At 42.1% G+C, this 17960-nt stretch overlaps 1 protein-coding gene and 1 long non-coding RNA gene across 2 annotated transcripts; one reads left to right on the forward strand and one right to left on the reverse strand.

The window, feature by feature from the left end:
• Positions 1-5167: 5167 nt before the first annotated feature.
• Positions 5168-6897, reverse strand: LOC130367799 (uncharacterized). Its single transcript, XR_008892179.1, has 3 exons — positions 6813-6897; positions 6464-6728; positions 5168-5231 (listed from the first exon to the last, which is right to left on the reverse strand). It is a non-coding gene; the product is annotated as an uncharacterized LOC130367799 (long non-coding RNA).
• Positions 6898-7531: 634 nt separating this feature from the next.
• On the forward strand, positions 7532-13316 carry LOC130367341 (uncharacterized). The gene is made up of 5 exons (XM_056569752.1): positions 7532-7649; positions 8078-8154; positions 9909-10184; positions 11786-11883; positions 13041-13316. Exons 2-5 carry the CDS (start codon positions 8109-8111, stop codon positions 13314-13316), a joined length of 696 nt encoding a protein of 231 aa, XP_056425727.1. The 5' UTR covers positions 7532-7649; positions 8078-8108.
• The last annotated feature ends 4644 nt before the right edge of the window (positions 13317-17960 follow it).

The following is a 17960-nucleotide window of genomic DNA, read 5'->3' on the forward strand; positions in this document are numbered from 1 at the left end:
TGTTTGTAAATAAGTCACAAACGACTCTTGGTTTTCGGAATAATCTGTGGAAGGAAGTTCTCGTTTGTGTTAATGCAGTTGGAGTGGATAAGAGGAATGTGGGGCAAATAAAAAAAAAATGGAATGACTTGCGAAGCCAAGTCAAAAAAAAAATGGGTATTTTAACCAAGCAAAGGCGAGGAACTTCTGTTGTTCCTCATGTTAACATACAATTTAGCACCATGGAGGAACTGGTCAGAAAAACTTTTGCCACTGAACAAATAGAAGGGGTTGCTGATCTGGATGTGATGGCTTTAGCACACCAGAGGCATGGTGAGTTATTTCCTATTTGTTCTCTGCTTCTCATCTAAATTGCTGGTGATCGCGCCCCCTCCCGTAGGCTTGCATTGAGGGGCGGAGCACGACGTCACACGGGGGCAGAGGTGTGACGTCACACGCTGCCGGCCTTGTAGTCGCCCGTAATCAGAGTCGGAGACAACCCGCTGCGGAGACTGATTACAAACAGGGTGCCGCAGGCATGATCACAGACGTCCCCAGCTGCGGGACTCCCGCAATCAGGCATCTTATCCCCTATCCTTTGGATAGTGGAAAAGATGTGTAAGCACCGGAATACCCCTTTAATGTTGGCATCTTCGTAGTCAAATGTTAAAGGGGTACTCCCCTGGAATTTTTCTTTTTTTTTTTTTTAAGTAATCAACTGGTGTCAGGAAGTTAAAGGGGTTATCCTGGAAAAAACTTTTTTTTTATATATATCAACTGGCTCCAGAAAGTTAAACAGATTTGTAAATTACTTCTATTAAATAAATCTTAATCCTTTCAGTACTTATGAGCTTCTGAAGTTAAGGTTGTTCTTTTCTGTCTAAATCCTCTCTGATGACACCTGTCTCGGGAAACGCCCAGTCTAGAAGAGGTTTGCTACGGGGATTTGCTTCTAAACTGGGCGTTTCCCGAGACAGGAGTCATCAGAGAGGATTTAGACAGAAAAGAACAACCTTAACTTCAGAAGCTCATAAGTACTGAAAGGATTAAGATTTTTGAATAGAAGTAATTTACAAATCTGTTTAACTTTCTGGAACCAGTTGATATATATCTAAAAAAAAAAAAATTCCTGGAATAACCCTTTAAATAGATTGGTAAATGACTTCTCTTCAAAAATCTTGACCCTTCCAGTACTTATCAGCTGCTGTCTAAAACCAATACATTTTTCGTTTAGTTTTTTTGGTCTGACAACATTGCTCTCTAATGACACCCCTGTCCGTGTCAGGAACTATCCGGATTAGAAGCATTTCCCCCTAGAAAACCTATCCTCTTCGGGATAGTTTCTGACACGGACAGGGGGTGTCAGTAAAGAGCTGATAAGTACTAGAAGGATCAAGATTTTTTAATCAAAATAATTGACAATTGTGTTTAACTTTGTGGCACCAGTTGATTCAAAATATAAAAAATCAAAATGTTTTCCAGTGGAGTGCCCCTTTAATGCTCATGCAAACATTTGCAAAAACAGTGTCTTAATACACAAATGGCTTCTCCACCATGTTGTAGTCTATTTTGCCAAATGTGTAACCCTCTAAATTGTGAGTTGCCCATAGCAAACAATCACAGACATTATTTAAGTTTAAAATAGGCGTGTGACAAATCACTACAGTGATCTGTTTTTGACCCCCCAAGAAAATGTCCTCATTTAGCTTGGGTCAGGTATTTGCTAATCTCCCCCCTTGTGTTCTCCAAAATTGTGAACACAAAGTCAAATTTTCAATTAACCTTTATTAAGTCTGTTAAAATATAAATGATGATTTTGCAAAATGTAACACAAACACACCTAAAGTCCGTAAACCCAAGTGAAAAGATTATTTCTAAACATTTAACGTACTGGTGCACCAAAGTAAAACTCACGACATGTGTGATCTCCAAATTCAGACATACTACAACATATATGTTACAATAAGGGCTCCTCACTATGCACATACCAAAGTGTGTTACATACCTGATATCCCCTTAACAAACACTTAGGGGGAGATTGGACAAAACCTGTCCCGCAAAAAGTGGCTGACTTGCCCATAGCAACCAATCAGCTTGCTTCTTTCACGTTTAACAAGACCTTGGCAAAATGAAATAAGCAATCTGCTTGTTTGCTATGGGCAACTCAGCAACTTTGCCTCTGGACAGGTTTTTACTAAGCTCCCCCACTGGGCGTATATATTGCGTTACGGTTATTACTGCTGTCCTTTTTTGTACTAACTCTTTTTAGTGTTCATAATTTTTTTTTTTTTTTTTTGGGTGTTGTTCTTTGGAGAAGACAATACTTCACCGATAGCACCACCAGTTGAGGAGCCCGAAAGACCAGATGATCAACCACCAACTGCGGACATAGCACAGGAGACAATTCCCCAAGAAATTGAGACTGGGTCAATTGAGGAAGATATCAACAATGACATAGGGTTCACTCCAGCTCAAACTCGGTTCTTAAATGATTATACTGAGTGAAACCAGGCAAATCTTAAGGTGATTGCTAACGCTGTCGTAAATATTGATCATTCCTTGAAAGTAATGTGTCAACTCTATGCCCAAAGTCTACAAAGCCAAGGTGTCAGCCAAGTAGCAGTTGACCCACCCACCATTGTTAACATTAATGTTGAGACACATCCAAGCACTAGTTTGGGTAGTGTGTCACCACAACCTGCCTCATTAAACTTGTCTGTTGAAGGAGATGTGGCCTCAACCTCATCAGGGCTCACTTTACATTCGGTTTCAAATTATTCTGGTTTATTCCCCCGGTCTCGCTCATTAACACCAAACATAAATACTCAGTCAGATTTATTTGCTCAATCCCCTCCTCAGTTCTAGATTTGTCCACACACAGGGTAACATGCCCCACACCACCAGTTCTTGCCTCACAACAGACCAATAATCCTTCCTCTACTAGGGCTGAATATTTGATGGATGTCAAAACAGAAATGGGGTCAGTTCTCTGTAGTTCCCTTCCACCTAAAAAAAGGCTAAAATCTTTTCCAAATTTTGATTGTTAGCTAACAATTTGTTTGTGTTTACATCTAGTTGTTGTGGACTTGTTCTAGTTTGTTTTAAAAAAAAGGCGTAGATTATGTCCCTTTAAACATGACTACCTATCTCACGTGCATTTTTGTTTTTCTTGGAAATTTAGTTAATTTTCTTATTTTTGAAAATTTTACCAACATGTATAAGACAGAAAGGCATCTTCCTCCTTTTTTTTTTTTTGTTTTTGCTTCCATAAATGTGAAACAATCGCACAAACATATAACTGCTATGTTTTTTTTTGGCGAATATAATACCATATGTAAATATATACAGATATGTACAACTCTAATCTGATTTGAGTCTTAACTTGTGTGGTGTGTTATTTTTTTGAGAAAAGATAAATAATTAAAACAAATGTGTGGGAAGGTAAACTCCTTAGTATAATATCCAGGTTTACTTAATTGTCTCTCATAGTTGTGTATTCCTAAATGATTGCCATTTTTGGCTCAATTATACCAAGAAAATCCCAAAAATTAAATGTGGGGGGAACAATCAGGAGTCAGTTAACACAAGACAAAACAAGTAGTCCACAGCAGGAAAATACAACATTTAATCTGGCCAACTGAGTTTCCAAGGTAACATTTAATCTGAAAGACACTACTGTAAAATTAAATATGTAAAAGGCTCTAACACATTTCCAAAATAATTTTGCAAAAATTAGTTTCTAAAGAACCGATGTGTAATTTCCTGCTGTCTTGCCCGACCTTCATGCGTGCCTTCTTGTCTATATTCCCCTTGACATGCTATATGTTCGCGTAAATCTGATGCTATTTCAATAGGAATTTGATGAGTATTTGCAATATTATGTAGAATATAGCATGCAATAACAAGTTTACCCACAAATTCTGGCTTGTAGAGTAGGGCACCACCAGTGATATCCAGGCACCAGAAACGGCTTTTTAGTATGCCAAAAAGCCTCTCGACCTGGGTTCGTGTTTTAACATGTGCCCTATTGTACTTTTTCTCTGCAGCTGTTGAAGGATTTAAGTATGGGGTCATCAGCCAAGACTGCAAATGATACCCATTGTCACCTGCAAGAATATAATAATTCCATATTAAAAACATTTTAATTCCTGTCCCCCTTTTTTGTTATTTTCAAAAAGGATAATAATGTGGAAACGGTAGAGGCCATCTGGCTCAAAATACTACTTATCAACAAACCACACAATAGCTGCATAAGATGACCTGGGTAGCTGAAGGAGAGATCCTGTGGATTAACTGCATCACCATACATGAAATCACACATCTTATCCCCTATCCTTTGGAAAGGGGCTAAGATGCGATGGACAACTTTCGTCCAATGCAAGTAAGCTATCCGTGTTTGAATGTGTGCAACTTGCCCAAAATTCAGAATACAGAGCTCTCTAAAAACAGGGAACTAGTCCCTTTACACCAAACACATATGAATGAATGAACATCATTTTACATGATTGTAAAGAAATGTGCCGGAACCCACCTAGAAGCAAGCCATCTCCAAAGGAACCATTTGCAAACATGTTTCCTAACAAGCTCTGTTGTAAAATATAGGAATCATGGTTTGAGCCTGGGTATGATGCCACTACATCCAGAATTTCAAAATTGGGCCCACACACAATTTGGACATTGAGGGAGTGGAAAAGTTTACGATTGCGGTAAATTGCCTCAAATTGGGCCGGAGGAATCAATGCCACATGTGTGCAATCGATAAGGTCAAGAATGTTTGGGAATCCAGCCTTTGCATAAAATTTAGCCATCATTTGCCTCTGTTCCAAACTGGTTAGCGGAAATTTAATATAATCATTTACAACATTGTAAAGGGCGTCAACCACTTCGTGAACAATCCTTGAGAAAGCTGACTGACTTATTCCAAATTTGGAAGCTACACAATATTGGAAGGAGCCCGATGCGAGATAATGCAGCACAGCTATTAACTTTGTCATTCCAGGAATGGCTTGACTACGTTTTGTCTTTCTTTCCAAACTAGGTTGGATTTTGCTGTAGAGTTCTTCAATTGCTTGTCGACTTAATCTAAACTGCTGTCTTATCTCCATTTCAGAAAAAGAACTGAGTGCCACACGCTCTCTGAACACTCTTGGCTGACGACGTTTTGTGATTAAGGACTGAGGTTGTGTTTCCTCATTCTGCCTCATCATCATTATGGGTAAGTGTGCCTCCATTGTAATCTTGTTTTAGTGAGACTGTAAGAAAACAAAAAATCAAAAAAGGTTAGCTAGATACAACATTTCTTAAAGGGGTACTCCATTTTCACCTAATCTACATATCACTAAAATCTTTATCTAACCTGAGGATTTCAAGGTCCAGATTCCTCCTTTGCTATCCTGCACAAGCCTAACACCAATATTGTAAAAATAATGCGCGCACTCGATCCAGTCGCTATGCATCTCTGCTCTATTATGGTGTTTGGACTGACCCCAGGGCCAAATCTGTGTGTTCCATGCTGTTAGTAGTTCTCCCCAATTTGGTCAAGATGTGTTACCCCAAAAAAATTAGTACAAAACAAGTTTGGAATGCTTCTGATGTTAAAAAGCAAAGAAACAAAGAAAATTCCCTAAACAAAAATGTTAATCTTTGTGGAATACACCAAGTTATGGCGAAGGAAACCAAAAAAAAAAAAAAGGGCCGTAACACTGGAATGTAAGCCTCAAAAAGCCTATACGTTACTGACCTACTGGACATTGCAAGGTACGTTGCCGAAACTTTAACCACAGCAAAAAAAAAAATGTGTCCGCAAAATTGCCTATAACAAAATCGCAAAATGAACAGACATTTACATGGCCCAACATTATCTGAAAAATTTAGCAAACTACTAAATTAGCTAAAAATAATTAGATCAAATCCAGATTAATTAGATTTGGTTTGGGGAGGGGGGTGGGTGGTTGCTGATGAAATTGCAGTAATATATAGTATAGGTCAATGTTTCCCAACCAGGGGTGCCTCCAGCTGTTGGCAAACTACAAATCCCAGCATGTTGGACTATATATTAGTATCTAGTCTAGCCTATATTACATACTCCTATATAGTTCCACATGCTGGGAGCTGGAGTTTTGCAACAGCTGTAGGCACCCCTAATTGGGAAACATTGATATATACTATCTCCTACTATATAGTCCCACATGCTGGGAGTTGTAGTTTTGCCTTACCGTCTTACTGTAAATTAATCAGCACCCCCTTCCACAACCCAAATCAAATTAGTTTTATTGATTTAATCAACATTTGATAAAAAGCCTAATAAGTTGATTTTGTTGGGGGGGCAGGCAGGCCTTTAGCTGTTTAAGGGGCCCCACTATTTGGGATGGCAGCCCTGCCTAGCAATACATACAGGTTATAACATTAAACCTCATCTACATTGTTGTTAATGTTTGCAATTTTTGGCCTGATTACCCATTATACCATTTGAAGGCTGCCTTACCTCAGTCTCTCCAGGTTGCTCGGTGTGAGTGTGAGTAGCTCCGCCATTTCTTATTTATTTCGCGGGGTTTTGGTCCCTGGTAATTTTATTTTTGGCGCAAGTCCGTTTAAAAATTGCGCAATTGCGCCAAAAAAACAAACTAATGCACGGCGCCAACCAATAGCAAGAGCCCAAACCAGTTAACCAATGCCTATCATGCCTGGGGGACATGTGATCGCAACGACGCCGCTGGGAAACAGTAAAGAACGCCACTGCGGAGCTGCAACTGAAAGGAAGGTATGTTTCAGCCAAAAGCAAAAAACATTTCTCCATAACATTAACTTAGGTAAGTTAGATTATAAAAACCTACTGCTCGTTATCCCATGGTCCAGGATGCAAGTAAGGAGGTCAGTTAAAGACAGTTTGAAGCAGGGAGACCATCAGGGGGGAGACAGGCGGGACACCTGGAAGGAGCACTGGTACAGTCAACAATGTCACTCACTGGCGGACAGTGTAATAGAGACATCATTGCTGCGCAATGAGCATGCGGACACTCATGTTCCCCTCACATAGAATGACCACCTGACATTTGCCCCTCACCTAGAATGGCCCATGTCCTGTGCCACTTGCGTAGAATGCCCCCTGAGGGGGCAGGACAGGAAGCATTATATGGGAGGGGAACATGACGGTACCATTAGATGTGAGTGGCAGAGGACATGGGGCACAGGACAGGGGGTATTAGCTCGGAGGGGCACATGACAGGGCCTCCCCCGTCATCTGCCCATATAATGGCCATGACTTAGAATTCACCCCTGTCATGTGCCCCTCCCACATAATGCCCCCCATTACATGTGACCCTCACATCTAACGCCACCCTGATGTGCCCATCACTTCGAATAACCCCTGTCCTGTGACCTTCACATATAATGACACGTGGTGAGGGGGTGCCTCCATTTTTATTTTTTATTGTTGGCCCAAAATTAATTAGAAAGACCCTGATAGAGGGCATACAGCTACCTATGTTGCCATACAATTTGATAGTCGTGCACAAAGGGTCACTAGGTATTTTGGCAAAAAACATGTTGGTTTGGTAAAGAGGCAGCATTTTGTGTGTGAATTTTAAACCAAATGTTTGTGGTGTGCTCTCCCAGGTTCGGTGTTTACCAAAACCGAAAAGCTGATTGTCAACTCAGAGAAGACGTCACTTGTGAGTAGCCCTATGTCATTTGGCATGCACATCAAATAATTAGCAACACATTATTTGACTGCCCTGTAGTTTGATCGAATGTAATTCTGTAAAACTATTTAGGATCCCAAATTTTTGTGCTGGCTGGGCGGGGGAAGCATTTCTTCCAGGTGGGGTGGGTGGCGCTTTGGGAAACAGACCTCAAGCTGGTTAAGGATACATTACCTTTGTTAGTGCAAACATGGCCATCTAAAATAATTTCTAACATAAAATTTTGCCCAGTTGGCCCAATGCCTTGGACCCACCCTAAAAAATTTGAACATATGGCTAGGGTAAATTTTACAAATATTAATGGAGACATGTTTTCAGACATAGAACACTGTGATGTTTCTTACTTCCCTTTAAGTCAGATAAATCCATGCCTGATCTTCTTTGGTATCATATTTCAGATCTGTCAAGAATTCAAAAACGTGGGTGAGGATGTCCAAACAACCACGCACTGAGCAGTCCAAAAGTGTCACGTCAGGTAGGCTACATTCCATACTGAGATGAGAACATTATTTCATACAACACAAAACTCCAAATGGTCGTGTGATGTTACGCAGCATGCTGCATGTGTAAGTGCTTGATTGAAGCCTAAAATGACCACGATGAGCTGACACACTTTACCAATGTGCGAGGCAAGGCACATGCCAAAATCTCGCACACATAGATGGAGATGACTAAAAACCTGCCCAGATGTCCAATTTCGCAGGTTGACGGAGAAATTTTTTTTCGGGATGGTTGAATTTGGTGGAGGCATTGTTTAAAATGAAAACTGCAATCTGATTGGTGGTGCTTTGAAACGGGTCAACTTCTACTCTGTAACAGTTTGTAAAAAGCTACAACAATGTGTAGCTAGGCAGATGGCTGAGGCAATGTTTGAGGCTACTGCACATGCACACAGCAGCTCGCACATTGCAGTGGGTCTGCTTGGTGCTACCTATTTTGGTTATGTTCACCCTCTTCAGAGTGTGAACAGAATCTCCAATAGCTTAATTCAGCCAGCGGAGATTCAGACTGCCAGGCGGCCGCTTTAGGACCGCGCCACACTGCCCCATCAACATTGACTGTAATTACATGTTATTGTTGTGCTTTACATTCATTGGCAAAATATTGCACAAATGAAATTCCACAGTGTGAACAGGTCTCGGGGAGACCCATTTGCAATAATGTAATGTTCACAACACGGACTTACGATTGTGGAATTCCGCGCAAAGTCCGTAGTGGGAACATACCGTTACAATCCAAGCAGGCACATGTCAAGGCAGCATACAGTGGTCATTAATTGGCAGCTAAACATCATCAAATCTGCTGGGTATCCATTTAGATGAACGTACACTCAGATTTAACATGGAATGTGGCTGTGTTCAAAAACAGAGAAAGTAATTGTAACAAGTGTAGAAACAGTACAGTGGTCCCTCAACATCAGATGGTAATTTTATCCAAACTACCCATCGTGTGTTGAATCCATCGTATGTTGAGGGATTGTTGCAATGTAAAAAGTACATTATATACTGACCTGTCCCCGCCGCTCCTGATGCTGTCCCATGGGTTCCTGCTGCTGTCCCGCTGCTCCGGCATCTTCTTCGGGGTCCTCCGGCATCTCCGGCATTTTCTACGGGGTGCGTGCCTCGCTTTCTGGTGACGTTATTACGTTGCTGCGCCGGGACGGCATGCCCAGCGATGTAATAACTACACCAGAAAGCGAGGCTCGGACCAGGGGGAAGTTGCAGGAGACGCCGGAGAATCGCAAAGAGGACCTGGAGCAGCGGGGCTAGGTAAGTGAAGCTGCCGGGGATGCTTAAACTGCTATCCCACAGCAGCTTAAGCATTTTGGGCTGTAGGATAGCAGTTAATGCAATGGCCCCGACATCTAAAAACATCGTATGTCGATGCTGACATCAACATGCGATGGCCTCTGAGAGGCCATCATATGTCGATTTGATCATATGTCGGGGCCATCGCATGTCGGGAGGTTACTGTACATGATATGGGAGTAAAATATGTGTTGGACCTATTCTTTTGCCAATTTTTAAACATGTGCAGAGCAAGAGTATTTCATTTGGACATTGCAACATTTGGGTTGGTGGTCTGCCCAAAAATTGCTACTGTCAAGTCCAACACTGTTCCTCTGCGTGTGGGTATTTTGGCTTTTAAAAAGCTTAGAAAAATATGTAACAAATTAGAAGCACAACATATATAACAGATATTTCATGATTCCACTTTTCATTCTTTCAGAGAAAAGACAGTCCACAAATGCAAGACAACGGGGGCAAACCTTCCATCATAAAGAACTTGTGGATATGGTTCGGCTCATTGATGAGTTGAGTGCCACACGTGCCCCAAGAGGGCAGGTGAACCAGCAAAAACATGACATAATGTCTCAAGTAGCTACCTATCTTAAGGAAAAATATGGAACATTCCACACTCCCAAACAAGTAAAAAAACGGTTCTCCGACTTAAAGGTTCGCGAAACTCGTAGACTGGGGTCTATTCGCCGACAGATTGCTGAAGGTAAGTACATATATTATGCTAAGTAACACTGACAAAAAAAAAAAGAAAATTAGGCAAAACAGGGAAGTAAAGCCTAGGGGAGTTCATTAAAAACATGTGAAAAGGAGATGTTGCCCATAAGCACAAATTTGACGCACTCTTTTAATTTCAAATGTGATTGTTATAAAGTAAGTAAGCCAAGTTTTTGTTGGGTTGGGGAAACTAGTTAGGATTACTTTGTTTTCTGAACTATGGGGCCATGTTCGTGGAGTTAAGGTGTCAAAAGAAATCTTTAAGTTTAAAGGAGTTTGTCAGGAAAACCCACACTTTTGAATTTCCCAAAAGTAGATAGGTTAAGTAGGTGATTGTGGGTGTTCCAATCCTGCTAACCCCGCTAGCTCCTGTACAGGGTCATGTAAGGTAAGTCTGTATTAAGGGTTCCAACAAAGGGACACGGTGCATCGGCCAACACACCCCCACCATGTATCCCCCTTCTTATTTTTCCTTTCCCGCAGTGTGAAGAATGTCACATGATGCAGAGTTGCTGTGGAGACGGGGGAAGCCACGACAGGTTAGCTGACGGAGTGTTTATCCACGTCACTTCCGGCACCAGCGTGTGCGTCCATTTCGTATCCGCAGCAACGGAGCATCGTGAGCGCACTTGTATGACGTAATATATGAGGAATGTTAGGGCGGCGGATGCTTGTTAGCTAGTCCCCACCTCTGTTTTACGTCAGGATTAGGGTCAGGTATTTAAGGGAGGATATGGGAGTACGACAACAAACTGGAAGAAGCACTTTACGTGCAAAACGGGCGTTGCTCGTGCGGTTGTCTGGCCACCTGCACCATTTTGTATGTTCACTCATGCTGCTGGAAATAAAGAAGCTTCTTTTGAAGTATATCCCAGATAGATGCATGTAGGGTGTATGTTGGCTGGTAATTCCAGTGAGAAAGTTCAAACAACGCTTCATGCAGACTTCCAGTGGCATGTACAGGATAGCTGTGTGCCCTACAGGTGATAAACCCGCCAATCGAATTTGAATGGGAACAATTATATTAATTAAAAGGTTAACTTTGCGGCACAAAATGTTTGGGATTCAAAGCCTTTGGGTCACTTCTACTTAGTAACAATGCCTTATTTTTAAGGCACAAAACATTGGACATATGTTTGACCTATTTAAGAAATGGAACAACAGGTGTCTCCCTCCAGGTCCCGAGCACATTTCCACACATCTCTTGTCCTGACTTTGGACTCCTGCTTGCCTGGCAGAAGTCCAAAAGCTATTAGTGCAGAGATGGTGTGTGCAGCCTTAGCCAATCCTATCTCATTTCACAGTGAACTGGTCTGGCCTGGGTGTATCATAGTAAGTGAGGAATTTCTCCCTTCTATGGCTTGAGATGATGTAATGCCTGATGATGAACCACCCTTCACAGTGTGGAAATCTGACTGAGACTAAGGCGAAAAAACATTCCCAGAAATGGTTAACGTATTTCAGAAAAATCAACATGGCTTAAACATTAATGCATATGAATTTTGGTAACGTATTTTGCCAATCTTTTAAGTGGTTAGTCAATCAATCCTTTCAAATAAATAATATATAATCCACAATCCTAATTTTCAGAACATGAGCCAAAGGAAGACACACAGTTGCAGGCAAAATGTACAGATGAGGAGGAGCCAAGTGTTAGTGGCAATTGCAACAAGCCAGATGAGAATCAGGTGAGTCCGGCTTAGTGACCTCCTTGTGGCACAAACTTGCAAACACACATAATTAGGCATCTTGGCCACTCTCCTTTGGATAGTAGCTAAGTGGTTAATGTAAATTAACCAACGTAAAAGTTTTCTTCTTGTGTTTCTATTTTTATTACAATTAAAACCTTTCTGAGTCGGGAAAATTTAGATTCCAAATACAAAACATAATCATTAGGCTGGGTCCACACTACGTTTTGTCCCATACGGGAGCGCATACGGCAGGGGGGAGCTAAAAGCTCGCGCTCCCGTATGTGACCGTATGCGCTCCCGTATGCCATTCACTTCAATGAGCCGACCGGAGTGAAACGTTCGGTCCGGTCGGCTCATTTTTGCGCCGTATGCGCTTTTACAACCGGACCTAAAACCGTGGTTGAATGGCATACGGGAGCGCATACGGTCACATACGGGAGCGCGAGGTTTTAGCTCCCCCCTGCCGTATGCGCTCCCGTATGGGACAAAACGTAGTGTGGACCCAGCCTTACTTAGCAGATTATAGATAACACCGAGAAAATCTAAATGGGAGAAAAGGAGATATCAGATGCAAAGTATTGGAAGGGAAAATCAATTCGATCTCCGAACTAAAAATATGTTGACCTTGCTGTCCACATTTGATTGCTTTGATTGCTCAAATCAGGGTTCACGCAAGAGCCCCACTTTGAGGCTGCAAACACCGGTAAAAAGTTTTGCAAAAAATGAAAAGTTGTGTCAGGGCCATCACTTGTTTATCGATTACACAAAAAGCATTAACTATTCAACAATGTTTTGGGGGCAAGATGTGTAATAGAGATGAGCGAACTTCTCGGCTCGGCAGTTGATGACTTATCCTGCATAAATTAGTTCAGCTTTCAGGTGCTCCGGTGGGCTGGAAAAGGTGGGTACAGTCCTAGGAGATTTATCCACCTTTTCCAGGCCACCGAAGCACCTGAAAGCTGAACTAATTTAGGCAGGATAAGTCATCAACTGCCGAGCCGAGAAGTTTGTGACGAATCGTATTTACTGTAAGTTCGCTCATCTCTAATGTGTAATCCACTTTATTATATTAATATGTACAATTTACCAGGAACGCAACATCCTAAATTGACTAAGGACATTATTGATGCAAAATGTGTCTAATTCTTTCACAGGAAATGTTGGTTTGCCCGGAAACAGAATATTTTACATTGCATTTGCAACCCATTGATAGTGAAAAATTTGAACAACTTCCAGAGCCACAAAGGGAGAATCCAGAAACCAAAACTATTAGATTTCTGGATCGGAGGCTATGTCAAATGCAAGAAGAGTTAACTAGCCAAATGTCCACCTTAATCCAAAAAATGGAGGAGAAAATAAATGCAAAACTTGACCATGTGCTCGCTCGAATTACTGTTTTGGAAGAAAAATGCAATGTTTTGAATCCGTAAAAAACCCCCAAAAAATACACGTTTCAGTGTTAGGGTGGTTTCCCACCCGGTTTTTACAGATACTTGATCGCATACGTCAGGGAGAGGAGGAACCGCTCCCTGCCGCATGCGGTCCCGTATCTCATATAGTTCTATGAGCGACCGGAGACTAACGCTGCCTCCGGTCTGCTCTGATTTGCAAACGTATGCAGTTTCTAAAGGGACCTTAAACCGCAGTTGACTGCGGTTTAAGGTCCGGTTAGAAACCGCATATGTTTACAAATCGGAGCCGACCGGAGGCAGCGTTAGTCTCCGGTCGCTCATAGAACTATATGAGATACGGGACCGCATGCGGCAGGGAGCGGTTCCTCCTCTCCCTGACGTATGCAGTCACATATCTGTAAAAACCGCATGGGAAACTACTTACATATGTTGGAGATTTTGTTGTCTGTATCTTTTAGGTTAACTGTTTAATCCTTCTTCCGGATACAACTACTGTGATCTCCTGTACGGGCCCTGGTACTACACATGAAGATAGCGTTTTGGGCCGGAATGATGCTGCGCATGACACGCCACTCCATGTATCGGGAGAGTATATATGGTGTGGAGTGTTGTACACTGCATCATGCTGGGGACAGACACACCACCTTCCTGCGTAATGCCAGAGCCCCATACAAGAGATTATGGGTGACACAGTGGTCAGTCCCCCGCAATCTGTAAGGCTGGCTTCACAGCAGAATTTTATTCTTGGCTGAACAGATGCGATTTCCAAAGTTAAAATCAGCTGAAATCAGATCAGTGCTGGGACATGTCCGCACCCATTAACTAGTACGGTACTGCGGACCGGATCATAGGCTGCTAGGGAGGACATGAGATATTTCTCCAAACCTGTGCAGAGTAAAGGTTGGCCAGTTGCCCCTAGCAAAAAGATTGCTTACTTCATTTTTCATAGGCCTTTTTCCAAATGAAATAAGCAATCTTATTGTTTGCTAGGTGAAAAGCAAAAAATGGTACTCTAGACAGGTTTGGAGAAATCTCCCTCATAGGGGGAGATTTAACAAAACCTGTGCAAAGGATAAGTTTGACAGTTGCCCATAGCAACCAATCAGATTGCTTCTTTAATTTGGCCGAGGCCTTGGGAAAAATGAAGGAAGCAATCTGATTGGTTGCTATGGGCAACTGCACCACTCTTCCTCTACACAGGTTTAGTAAAATCTCCCCCTCTGATCATGAAATGTTGTCAGCATGTGAGATATTTGACACAGAGTGGAAATCATGCCAGACCATCATTTTCTGTGCATATGGAAAAACAGACATGAGTTGACCCAAAAAATATTGTACGCCCTAGCAAACTACAATCAGGTCAGCAGTCCACTAATAGTTAATGAATACGTGCATGTTTCGGCACAGATTCGAGGTCAGCTGATTATAGATTAGGAAATCGTATCTGTTGTGCAGACACTAAAATTGTGTTCTTAAGACGACCAACAGATTCACATATGTTTATGGTTTGGTGGGAAAATAGTCAAAATAGTAAAAGTACATGTTGAGAATGTAAAAAAAAGGATGCTGACTACATTGTGAAATAACAATGTAGTTAATTTGGAATATGTTTTTTTTATTTTTTTATGTTTGTAAAAAATAAAAATATTTTTGAAAAAAAAAAGTTTGTTAAGTGTAAACGGAAATAACGGAAAGCACTGGCCAATTACATCACATATTCTAGAGACACTTGCACAAAAAAATGAATTTCAACACCCATGCTTGCTTGCCTTTAAACAGTGGAGCATCAGACATTTTCTATGTGTCCTTGCTACCACTCGTAGATTTTTAGACGATTTTGACAAAAATAAGGCAATTGCGCCAAAAAAAAGGTCTAAATTTTTTGAGCGCAAATGATAAATAACAGTCCACTGGATTAAGTTGTCTACGGTACACCAAAATGGTGACAACTTTAGAAAATCATCCACCAAAAAAAACGCAACCCAAATGCAAAAAAAACGCAATTGCGCAAAATCGGTAGACGGGAAAACTAGTCTAAAGGCAATGATACATGTCCCCCTTAGTCTTCAGCAAACTGTTCCCTAGGCTTTCTTGTGCTTCATCTTTAGAAGAGGCTTCCTTCTAGGATGCCAGTCATGCACACTAATTTGATGGAGTGTGCAGGATATTTGTAGCCAAAGTTACAATTTCTATTACATCTCCTTATATAAATATTGTACTGTGTATGCTAAAAAAAAAAATTCTGGTCTAGATCCACCTTTTGAATTAGTGCAGAGGACAGCTTATTTTAAGAGGGGGAGTTTGTGGTGGCCCAATAAAGCATCTCCAGCTGCTACTCCAAGGCTAGTCTGGTGATTGAGTTAAGGCAAGGTGTGCTGGATGCAAAGTATAGGTCTTAAAATTTGTATAGATATGCAAAGTGTATTTTATGCATAAAATGTATTTTTGTGCTTGCATCACAAGTCTAAGCGTGCACTGAATCTGTCCCAAGTCTGCCTCATTTCCTGAGGAATAGGGTCTAAATCAACATACCCCTAGTGACTCTTAATGAGACTTCGCCCATGTCAAAAGCACATGTCAGTTCCTCAACTCACATTTTTCATCCTGAGAAAACTTAAAGTCTGTGAACCCAGGTATAGCTACCTCGAAAAAATAGGCAACACCATCACTAGTCCTGTCTTCCTGTTATACATTAGACTAACCCAGACCCACAGTAAGAATAGTTCTGCCCTTCAACATTTTCTTTAAGAGGTTTGCAAAAGTAATGCTTGCTCTTTCTGAGTGTTGCTGTGTAAGAGGGGGCGTGAAAGAGGAGTTTCAAAAACTGTGATGATCTGTTGTGCGGAGTGAATCTGTGGAGTGGGTGCGACTGCCTATAGTCCACATTCATATTTTGGGTAAGTTTTTCTCTTTTGCACATAGTGGGATAACTGTTAGAGTTTAAACACCCTTTTTCATTTATTTTTTTTTTTTTCTCTGTTCCACCTCTAGGGGGAGGAGGAGTAGATTGGGCACAGGTGTATAAATCTTAGCTTGGGACTCTTATTGAGAGCTTGCTCTTTCTGAGTAAGAGGGGGCGTGAAAGAGGAGTTTCAAAAACTGGAGTTTGAAAGCAGGAGGTTGAGATCGCTGTGAGTGTTAATTTTTGAACCCACAAGGTCTACAAAAAATTTTAAGTGTAATTTTGACTGTCTGTTTTTTCCTATACATTTGTGAAATCCCCATAACTAGATGGCCTCCATGTTGGAAAATGCAGTCCAATGTACATCCTGTTCAATGAATGCAATCCTTGAACAACAGTTTGAGGGTGCATATTGTTGTGCGAGATGTGTGCTAGTTGTCCGTTTGGAAGCCCAGATCCTGCATCTAGAGGGGCGACTGGCAACAATGAGAAGCATTAACAACATGGAGAGGAGTCTCCTGCTCACTGAGCAGGCACTCTCGGGAATAGAGGTGGGGAGGACAGTGGGACAGAGTTGCAGGACAGTCAGGCAGTTAGCTGGGTTACAGTTAGAAAGAGGGGTAGGGGAAAAAGTGTCAGGGAGGCTAGTCCTGAACTGGCACACCCCAACAAGTTTGCCCGCTTGGCAGATGAGGGGGATGCCATTACAGAGCTAGCAGAACTGCAGCAGGATACCGCCTCTGACCGCCAGGGGGGTGTCTGCTCCAGTAAGGAGGGAGGGAGGAGTACAGGGCAGGCCAGACAGGTACTAGTGGTGGGGGACTCAATTATTAGGGGGACAGACAGGGCAATCTGTCACAAAGACCGGGATCGCCGAACAGTGTGTTGTCTGCCTGGCGCACGAGTTCGGCACATCGCGGATCGGGTTGACAGGTTGTTGGGCAGTCATGGTACATATTGGCACCAATGACAAAGTAAGAGGTAGGTGGAGTGTCCTTAAAAATGATTTCAGGGACTTAGGCCGCAAGCTTAAGGCAAGGACCTCCAACGTAGTCTTTTATGAAATACTACCAGTACCACGAGCCGCACCAGAGAGGCAGCGGGAGATCAGGGAGGTAAACAAGTGGCTCAGAAGCTGGTGTAGGAAGGAAGGGTTTGGGTTCATGGAGAACTGGGCTGACTTCGCTGTCGTTTACCGGCTCTACCGTAGGGACGGGCTGCACCTCAATGGGGAGGGTGCAGCTTTGCTTGGGGAGAAGATGGCTAGAAGGGTGGAGGAGTGTTTAAACTAGTGACTTGGGGGGAGGGAACCTACAGCAAAGAGGGGGAAGATAGTGTAGATAGAGAGGTGGGAATTATAAATGTACCTGGGGGTGGAGCGGAGGGAGGGGTTAGAATAGTTAATAGGAATAAGCTTCATTGGAAAATAAAACTTACACCCTTGAATCCCATTAACCCCAATAACATAAAGGATGGAAATGTAAAGTGTATGTTCACAAATGCCAGAAGCCTAGCAAATAAAATTGGGGAGCTTGAGGCCTTGATACTGGAGGAACATATTGATATAGTTGGGGTCACTGAGACATGGCTGGACTCCTCGCATGACTGGGCTGTCAATCTGCAGGGGTTTACATTGTTTCGCAAGGATAGAATGAAGAGAAAAGGTGGTGGAGTCTGTCTGTATGTAAGAAGTGGTATGAAAGTCAGTGTGAACGATGCCATAGTGTGTGATGATTCTGAGGATGTGGAATCATTGTGGG

Source organism: Hyla sarda, chromosome 4 (assembly GCF_029499605.1).
Source record: "Hyla sarda isolate aHylSar1 chromosome 4, aHylSar1.hap1, whole genome shotgun sequence".
Lineage (NCBI taxonomy): Eukaryota > Metazoa > Chordata > Amphibia > Anura > Hylidae > Hyla > Hyla sarda.

What these genes read in the sequence shown, in the direction of transcription:
- LOC130367341 (XM_056569752.1), top strand. Translation starts at nt 8,109, where the DNA reads ATGTCCAAACAACCACGCACTGAGCAGTCCAAAAGTGTCACGTCAG. An exon ending in GTCCAAAAGTGTCACGTCAG is followed by an intron (nt 8,155 to 9,908) that starts GTAGGCTACATT and finishes TCATTCTTTCAG; the next exon opens with AGAAAAGACAGTCCACAAAT. An exon ending in TCGCCGACAGATTGCTGAAG is followed by an intron (nt 10,185 to 11,785) that starts GTAAGTACATAT and finishes CCTAATTTTCAG; the next exon opens with AACATGAGCCAAAGGAAGAC.